The sequence below is a fragment of the Cervus canadensis genome, chromosome 3, assembly GCF_019320065.1.
Source record: "Cervus canadensis isolate Bull #8, Minnesota chromosome 3, ASM1932006v1, whole genome shotgun sequence".
Classification (NCBI taxonomy): Eukaryota; Metazoa; Chordata; class Mammalia; order Artiodactyla; family Cervidae; genus Cervus; species Cervus canadensis.
In genome coordinates, this window is record NC_057388.1 from 9,824,860 (window position 1) to 9,834,508 (window position 9,649).

Sequence of the window (9,649 nt, forward strand, 5' to 3'; positions counted from 1 at the left end):
AAGCCTGTAAAGTCTCATGGTTTCTGAATTGGCCCTTGAGCAACAGTGATCACTCACCACTTTGCTGGGATTTTTTCTTTTGCCTTAATGCCATCTTTGCAGTCTATATGATGTTAGGGATGAAAAAGTGTTCTAATATTGTCCTGACCTTTTAGCCCTGTGGTGGGTCCAGGGAATGAGGTGTTAAAGCAATTTGCATTATTGTGCTCTCTGTGCTGTGAAAGTCTCTGAATCTTGGGCTGAAGAGATCCCACCTCAATGTCCATAAACACTGACATTTTCTACACTCTCCTGCTTGTAAGAATTCTGTCTGTCAGACTTAAGGTTAGCAACAAATAATTATGCTGAAGTTTGGGTTAATTAATGTATGAGTCGAGTCCATTTGAAATTTAAATTTGGCAGCAGTGTACTTCACCTGTCCTTTTTCCCCTTGTTGCCCAAGTTGACTTTATGAAAACCCACCAGAGAGGAAACTTCTAAAAAATGGCAGAACTTTCCTTTAAAAATTATTATCATCAAAGTGATAATTTTTTCTTAGTCTAGTCCTGGGGTAAGTGCTATTACTTTTGGGCTCCAGAAAGGGATAAATACAGTTTTCATAGTCAGCTGACACCAAATTCATATTTGTTTACAATAAATTAATTTGGTTAGTTCATAGAAATAGGCTGGGTCAGATGTAAAAGCCTAAAATCCTAGAAGAACTAATGTCACATTTCACTTTTTCACTGCTGTGCGGGAAATTCCTGCATGTGTACATAACTACCTAGAATGCCCACTTGGCATATGGCGTGAACCAGGGGAGGCTCAGGAGCACAGGCTAATGTGTCCAAATTCTTGGGTGTTGGTTATTGAGAGAGGCGTAGTTCCTGAAACCCTAGGGGGTGCGAAAACTGAGCTTGACAGCTCCAGAGAGATTGACTTAAATGTCCACGGAGAGGAGCTCCCCATTCCACTGATTATTAAAGGCTCTGATCATTCAAGACAATTCATATATACAATTCTAATAAAAGATGTCTAAGTTGTCATCAAAATGTCATTTGACTGCAGTTGTGAAATAAACCAATCTTTTGGCATTAGGCAAACAGGTTTGAGTTCCAGCTCTGCCGCTTCCGAGAAGTTTGGTGAGCCTCACTGGCTTTCTGTGTCCCTGCTTCCTCACCTGTGGAGTGGGATCGAGAATCTTCCATAGGACTGTCTTGAGAAGTGACTGCACATCACTCTCTCCAGCACAGTAGGACTTCAGTGAATTATAGCTGCTTCATAATTATTTTATTTATATTCCTAACATGTAAAAGGTATTAACTTGCTGATGATCAGTTATTCAAACAGTTGAGAATTAATTGCTCCCAGGATGCCAGTCCATACTGGTAACATAAGAGAGGTCAGTTCTATTTTTTCCCTTTTCTACAGAAAATAAATACTACTTAAGTAGCTTCCGCCTAGTGCAAGAAGCATGGGAGAAGTAGAAGAATCTACTTTGTGATTAAGAAAGTGTAAAGAGGCGGATGGGAAATGCTTCTGCATGCCTAAACAAAATGCTGTGCTGTGAATAGGTAAGTTCTGTTTTAAATGCTCAATGAAGAAAACAGAGTTAGCTCTTCCAGTCAACACCGACTCAATCCGGAAATAAGAGTGTGGGTGTAAGAAGCTTTGAGATGTGAATGGATTATTGATTTTAGACAGAAGGGGCTGAAATCTGTAGCAATATTGAGCTGATACCATAAAAGAAGAAAAATTTAAGCCTCAGTGTAACAAAAATAATTACAGGGGGAAAAAAAGCATGACCATGTTTAGGTAAATTTAACCCATTTCAGGAAGAGAAGAGATGGTCTCTTGTGTGTGCTGGATATGGGATAAATATGTGACTGTCGTTTTCAATATAGTAGGGAAATAAGAAAAAAAAACCCAGATATCCACAACAGAAAATGGAGAATAAAATGCCATAAAACAAATATTAAATGGTATACTTTGTGATCCAAAATTGGCATCTTTCACTTGTATAGTTCACATGTGCAGTTTCTAAGTACACAAATATTCTGGGAGACATTTGGGTGCTGAAAGGTGGGTATTTCTAAATTGCAATCTTTGCAGGGAGGGGATTTATAAAACTCATATTTTCCCCCAATACACTGTTATATCAAAGAGATTAAGAGTTTATTTCAATGAATGAATGACAAAAGGGAAGAATACTTTATATACACAGAGGCACACACACACAGGTGTGCATGCATGCTACCTCTGGAAGCCCCAAGGAAAGAGATATCACAGGGTGTGATATTATATCTTGTTTGGGAGCAGGGGAATTGACCACTGGAAAGACTTAAAAAAGAAGCAGTATTTAAGTTAAGCTATAGGGAATTGTTAAGATTTCAAAAAGGGGAGATAAAGTAAGGAGTGTATATCAAACTGATTGAAATTGTCGTGTACACTCAATGCTTGCATTTCCTCACTTCTCCTTCTTAGTTAAATCCAGTTGCAATCTCTCAATCCTTATCCCATTTGACTTACTTGCAACATTGAGTCTAGGTGCCTGCCCACTTTATCCTCTGGCTTCCCTAATAGGACATTTTCTTGTGTTACTTCCTTTCATCTAACCTTTCATCTCTATCTTTATTGCAGGCTCATTTTCCACTGACCCTTAAAAAATTGGCTTTCTCGAATGTTCTGTCTTAGATGTTCTTATTTTTCTGCTTCCTTTGGTCCCTTCATTTTTGACTCTTTTTTTTTTTTTTTTTTACCTCTCTATAGGCTATATCCTCCATTCCTACACCATCAGCTGGAATAGATACATGATTGTCTCCCAAACCTGTACCTCTGGTACAAAATTCTCTCTTGAAATCCATTTCTGTATCTACTTCTATTGGACATTGCCACTTGGATAAGCCAAATGCATCACATTCCTAATTAAATTCTTTATCTGCCTTTCCCAAATTATTACTTGTCCTATGTGAAGGACATGCATCTCTCCTATTATCTGTGAAAGAAACTTGGAATTGCTCACACAATCGTTCCTTTCCCTCATCTTTCCTAGTTCACATTTCTATCATTCATCAACTACCCTCGCAGACCGCTGTAAGCACCTGTTTTGTTTTTTTTTTTTCCCCTTTTTGTTTTCTATCTCCACCAAGGTGACTCTTTAATTGTTTCTCCTCTCTGTTACTGCAGTAGGGTATTTTGATTAGTCCTGGCAAGGTCGGCAGGGTATGGGTCACAAGAGGCTTGCATGCCGCTGTGCTGAACGGTTTGCATTTCGTCATGAGGACAATGGGGACCCTTGAAAGAGCTAAAGGAGGACGTTTAAATAATCAGATCTGCCATTTTGACACATCAGCCTGGCTGAAAGATAGGAAGAGTATTAGAATGGAAGGCGGATGGATACGAATTAAAAGGAAGGCAGATTCCGTCCTGCTGTAATACCGGGCTGGCTCGGCAAGACTAGACCTCGTCGGAGCTGTAGGTGCTTCTCCCCGAGGCCTTCGCCTCTGTGTCCTGCATCGCAGGATACCTCCTGGGTGCCTCTGGATACCTGTGGCTGCTCCAAATCACCATGTTAGTTCAAGCCTGCAGGGCTTTTCACCGTCTGGTGTCCTGGCTATAACACAGCTCATCTCTTCCCCTGCTTATCTGGCTCATTGATTTGTCACTTAAATGCTGAATCACGTCCCCATTTCGGGTCACCACCCTTGGAACGCTTCCACGGTGTCCCGCTCCGTGCTGTTCCTCCCTCGGTAGTGCTCACTGGCGTGTCTCTCTCGGAGTACTTACCCCACAGGTCCGTGATTGTTGGGTTGGCTGACGCTTCCAGTCCCCCGTGAAGCCAGGAACTGTAATTTGTCACAATATGCCCGGACTAGGACGGCAATGGGCATTTAGGAAACATTTATTGAGTTTTTAAATATGAACAAAGCTATGAGGATGGTAATTTGTTAGACGTGTTACTGGGGAATGTTGAATATGTTTTGAAGGACAGGGGAAGGTGATATTTGAAACGCCAAATTCTAAACTACCAGACAAATAAAAGGCAGGGATTGGGGATGGGGCTGCAGGAAAAAAATAAAACCGGAGTAAAGCAGCTCTGCAACTAAACCATGAATGTAAAGGGCCCCCTCCCACCCATACCCCAATCTAAGGCAATAGAATATCAATTCAGATTGCCCGCTGAAAATTTTCATAAGGGCTCATTTTCATAAGGGCTGAAAATGAAGGAGAGCCTGGGTTCAATTTTTGTGGCATCACTATGGCTTTGGAACTGGAATTAGGAAGCTGTTGAGGTTTTCTACTTGGCTTAGATAGGAAAGATAAAATGAGATCTCATCATGAAAGCTGCTCTTCAATGCTAGGCTGAAGGGTGGTTCTAAGTCTTAGGCTCCCAGGGCAATTGCTGAATAATTACGAATACGGGGTGACAAAATGGGAGCTTAGAAAACAAGTCTGACTGTGTTGTATAACACTGAATGCATTACAGAGAGACTAAACGGGGCTGAATATTAGGGGAACATTTAAGTATTTTGTTAAAGGTAATTAAAAAAGCTTAAATGAGAGGGGTGGCAGTGAAACTACGTAGAAGAAAAATGCAGCCTCCATGAGAAAAATCTGGAGTAGCCTTGAGACTTGATAAGACAGAAGCAAGATACACATTTGCAAACAGAAATTTTAATGAAATAGAATGGTTAAATACTGATTACAAAAGCAGAAAATATTTCATGGAGCCCGGAATTTATTTCTTTGAGAAACAGCTCCTTGGGTTTAGAGTATTTGTATTATTCCTCTACAGAGAATACCAATTCATATGCTACTTTTAATAAAGAGGTTTTTCATTTGAACAAAGACATAATCTTATACTTCAGGTACCCAGAGGAACCCTGGGGGTATCCAGCAGTGCGGGTCAAGGGCATGGAGCCGAAGGCACAGTGGGAGAAGCACAGTCAGCTTCCATGAGAAATGGTCTTGCAGAGCCGGCTGGCTGGCTGGGTATTAGACACCTTTAACTGCACTCCTTGATCCACTCTTCTGAACGTAAAAAAAAAATTTTTTTTTTTAAAGAAAAAAAGCACTGAACTACATTCCAAACAGACAACACCCTTTTTGGAAAAACAATTCAAGAAAACTGCACTTGCAAATATTGAGAAATAGATTCTGATGCCATTTTCTATCAATTCTTTCCCTCTCGATTCTTCATTTCTAAAATAAAATTATAAAAACTTAACATTTTTCCATATTACTAGTTTTCTACACTCATAAAGTGAAGCCAGAAACATAAATTAATATTATTTTCTGTGTTTTGATAGAATTGAAAACAAGTTAATACCATGGTGACAACATGAAATATTATCACTTGGTTTGTAATGCTCATTTGTAATTTGTTTTGTAATACTCATTACATAGACCTCTATAAGATCATATCAGTATTGAAAAGCACAGAGTGGTCACATAAAATAATGCTTTTAATTATAATTAAAGTTGAATAAAATCTCATACCTGAGTGGAATATTACATATGTATTGGTCATTCTCTATTGACCTTGAGGACAGGTCATTATTTGTCTATGTAACTTCAGGCTTAATGGAATGCTTGGAATATCATAAATAATCACAAATACTTTTTGAATAAATGACATTTAAAAAATATAGCACTTACATAGAACCTACTATGTACCAGGCACCTACTCAAAGTGATTTACAAACATTAATTCATTGAATTCTCATTAGAAAAACCTGATTTCATGAAGAGAATTAAGATGCACAAAGGTTATATAATTTGTCCCAAACCATACAGCTTCTTCTAGAAGATGGTAGAGTCAGGCATGAAACTCAAGGAGAGCCCTGTCAGAATCTGTGTTCTTAATTAATACTGCTTTGTGAAAAATGCTGTCTTTAAATTAAATAGATGTACATATATAAATATGTGTATTAACTATATTTTATAACAGCATTGAATTTAGAAGAAGACGACCAGGGTTCAAACACATATTAGATTTACTCTGTGGCTTTGAACAAGTTCATTAACCTAATGGGTTAATTTCCTCAATTTCCTTATAGGTAAAATCAAAAGAAAAGCTGGTACCTCATAAGGCTATTGTAAGCTTTAAAGAAAATAATTTACATGAAAATACTATAGTCGGCACCTGGGCTATGCTATTTGGTGTGCCGAAAAACATGGTACTATTTTCTTCTTTTCGGCCTTCAAAAGGGTACTTATTTGCATATTATACATCATATAGATCTTAGCAAAAATAAGATCAAATTCTGTATTTGGTAAAACATTGTTTTCAATAGCTCTTAAAGCTAGAGGTAATTTATTAAACCATTTTCTGGACAGTCAGATAAGCTTCAGACTCAATAGCTTGTTTTTCAGGGAAAAAAAATTATATATGTATATGAATATATACATATTTTATATAAATTTTATATGTATATATACATATATACATTTTATGTGTATATATATACATATATATACATATTATACGTGTATATAATTATATATATGTATATAAATATATATGTATATATATATTTTTTTTTTACCAGAAACCATTATGGTTTAAACATCTACGATCAAGGGGGGGAAATATATTTCTTCTATTTGGGCTATCAGGTTATAAATATTAAAAATAAAATTAGACCCACAATAGAACATATGGCATTTATGTTCCAAGACTCTCCGACATCACCCGACTCTACCAAAGCCGACGGGAACTGCCTCAGTCAGTGGTTCCCAACCACGGCTGCAGATTACAATCACATTAAAGAAGCCATCACAATGTAAACCCCCTCATCAGATAATCTGATTTATTTAGTTTGAGGTATGTCTGGGCATCCTTTTTTTTTTTTTTGAAAGTTCTCGCATTGATTCTAATTTGCAGCCTGAGTTGAGAACACTGGTTTAGGTTATCATTGAAAACATCACCAGTCTCTTATTTCCATTTCATTTTTATTCTAATAAAAACCAGCAGTAGATAATATTTTCATTCATGTCAACATTGAAAGTATCTGAGAAGTTCACCAAGAAGAGAGTTTTCTTCGACTCCGAGCATCATGAAACAAAACAACTCTAAGATTATTTATGTGTTCTTATGAATAAGTTATAATAAGGATTTCATGTTTACCATATTGGGTATGTCGGTATGGTCAATAAATAACCTTAGAGTACTTTACAAGGACTGACTATTATTCTTGTGGCTATAGTTTCTGAAATTAACTGCAGATGAGAGGCATGGAACCAAAGCAAATCCCGACCGATGGATGTTTTGACCTAAGTTAAAACACCGAGTAGAAATGAGTGCCCACTGAGAATACTGACTTCACCTGCAAAGCTGTTTTGCAAAGCTAATCACCTTAGACCCTCTCATAGTGCCAGTGTAGAAAAGCAGCAATTTTGACCTTTTAAAGCCGGGTTCCAACTGGACACGGAGTAGGCTACCAACATGCTATTACAAATGATACTTTATAAATCCCACAACACTAAAACCATTCCTACAACACGAAAACCACTAAAATCCCACAACACTATAACATTCCTACCATTGTCTCTAATGGTAAGTGAAGGTTGCCCAAATATATGGACTATTTGTTTTTCTATTACCATTTAAGATACACTCAAACTTGGACACTCTGCTTTCTAAAGATTAGTTTCAGAAACTGTGTGGCCACACTTTGGTTTATTTTGAGCATTTCACTTTCCATCACCCAATAATGCAACAAATAACCTTGAATAGATGATTTGGTTCAGGTTAACTACGGCAGTCAGGGTCTCCTGAAGATCAGCGATGAAACCCTGCCTTCTAGTCTTGCATGTACTGTGTAATATTAGGTTAAAGCTTTCAGATGGAAATTTTCTTAGACAGTTCTGCAAAATATAGCCTGAATAATGGGTTAGAAATCTAACTGGATTGTTAATTTTTGACTTTGACTGGATTTCCTTGGGCCACAAGGATGAATGTTTCAGGAAGACAGAACTAATATGTTAGAGCTTTTCTCGAAGTTTTTCACCCAGCCTTGGAAAGAGCGTCATGAAAAAAAGAGTACCCTTTTGGAAACTGTGCACACAACATATTTTTCCTAATAGGTGTGAAGAATGGCAGCTATGCATAAATGATTGTTGAAAATAATTCTCTGTAAAACATGACTTAACAAGTAATGCCATTGACTACCGGGCTCATTACCAATATCGAGAACAACCAAGACACATCACGTAGATGCCGTATCATCTGTTTGTTAGTTAATAAACATCTCTGAGGAAAAATCCACAGCGTTCAGCCCCTCATTGGGTAATTTTCAGACTCAGGAAGCTGAAGAATGAAACTTTTAAGGGAAATTGATATTAACAGCAGAGTAAAACTCACAATCAGAGGACTCTTCAACATGACACCCTGAGTTTCAGCACCTTCCCAGGACAGCTAGCTTTCCTTTAATCAAGAGTAAGGAGAGGCGGCTGAGACTAAGCCGACCCTAATCAGACCCTCAAACATCACAATCAAACTGCGGTTTTGCAATCAAAACCCAAGAGACCTAGTGCATCTCCACCATACCCCGGAACATCCCAGAGCTTGGAATAAATCCCTCTCATTCCAAGACCCTCCTTACCTGGAGTATTTTCTCTGAGTTGCCCTCCATGGTGGCGCAGTAGAAGCCAAGGGCGTTCGCAGGTGGTCGCTCCAGAGGCTCAGGAACTCAGGCTCCGGCGAGCATCTCCTGAGCAGGAGACGGCCGGCCGCCGCTGGGTGCGGTGCGGACGGTGCGCACCTCTCCAACCCAGGAAGGTCCGAGAGCGGCGCGGCGCAGCCCACCCAGAGCCTGGGGGGCTGGCCGTCCTAGTGGAGAGAAAACTACGTTAGTCCGGAGCGCTCTCTGCCTTGTCCCCCTCCTGATTTCCTGACACTTTAATTCTGCTCTAAGTGAGAGTTTATCCCTAACCCCAGCTTGTATTATAGGCTAAGAGGCAAACTGCCTTATCCCCACGCTTGAGTCCAACCTCCCCAAAGTCCAGGAGGCTCACCTTCCCGGCGCCTTCCCTTCCAGCAGTGAGCTGGGCGCAAACTTCTCCCGACTTAAGTCTTCTCCTGCCCGCTCCCCCGCCCTACCGGCCCGCCTCCACGTCCCCCTCCACCCCCCCGTGGAAGCAGAGGTGGCGGCGGAATTGATGAGCGCCAGCCCCCCCTGTCCCCGAAGCCTTCCGCCCCCGCCAGCCCGCTCCTGTCCCCGGAGAGGGAGGGGGAGCAGGAGAGCTCCGAGCGCCTCCGCAACAGCCCCCTGCCCCCTGGTCCGCGAGTGGGGCTGGGCCCGCCGCGGCTGCCTGGCTGGAGTCCCGGCGGGGGGCTCACCCCACGAGCCCCCCCCGGAGTGAAAGGCGGCGTAAACACGAGGAGCCTGAGAGCGACCCGAGTTAGACCCTGGGGAGGGGGCGACAGTCTGGGCTGGGGGACGGAGGTAGCTTTTTGGGAGCCTTGTCCCCCTCCCCCAGAGGATGCCAATTCCGCAGGGGCGAGTTTCCAAAAGAACCCACCCCTAGAGATCGTGCCCCCCCGCCCCCCCAAGCTCCTTCAGCCACTGCTCGGGGGACAGCACCACCTGGGAGCCTGCGGAGAGAGGGTCCCTAGTGGGCGAGGTGGTGAAAGTGAGATGGAGGTGGGTGGGGAGACGGTGGGCTA

General features: G+C 41.0%; 1 protein-coding gene across 1 annotated transcript in view; it reads right to left on the minus strand.

The window, feature by feature from the left end:
* CALCR (calcitonin receptor) overlaps nucleotides 1-9,039 on the minus strand; it is a 109,938-nt gene extending 100,899 nt beyond the window's left edge. The window contains exons 1-2 of the mRNA XM_043462604.1: nucleotides 8,998-9,039; nucleotides 8,586-8,812 (exon numbers count right to left, since the gene is read on the minus strand). Of these exons, the coding sequence (XP_043318539.1) occupies nucleotides 8,586-8,615 (30 nt within the window). The 5' untranslated portion in view covers nucleotides 8,616-8,812; nucleotides 8,998-9,039. The remainder of the gene's footprint in view (nucleotides 1-8,585; nucleotides 8,813-8,997) is intronic.
* Nucleotides 9,040-9,649: the final 610 nt, after the last annotated feature.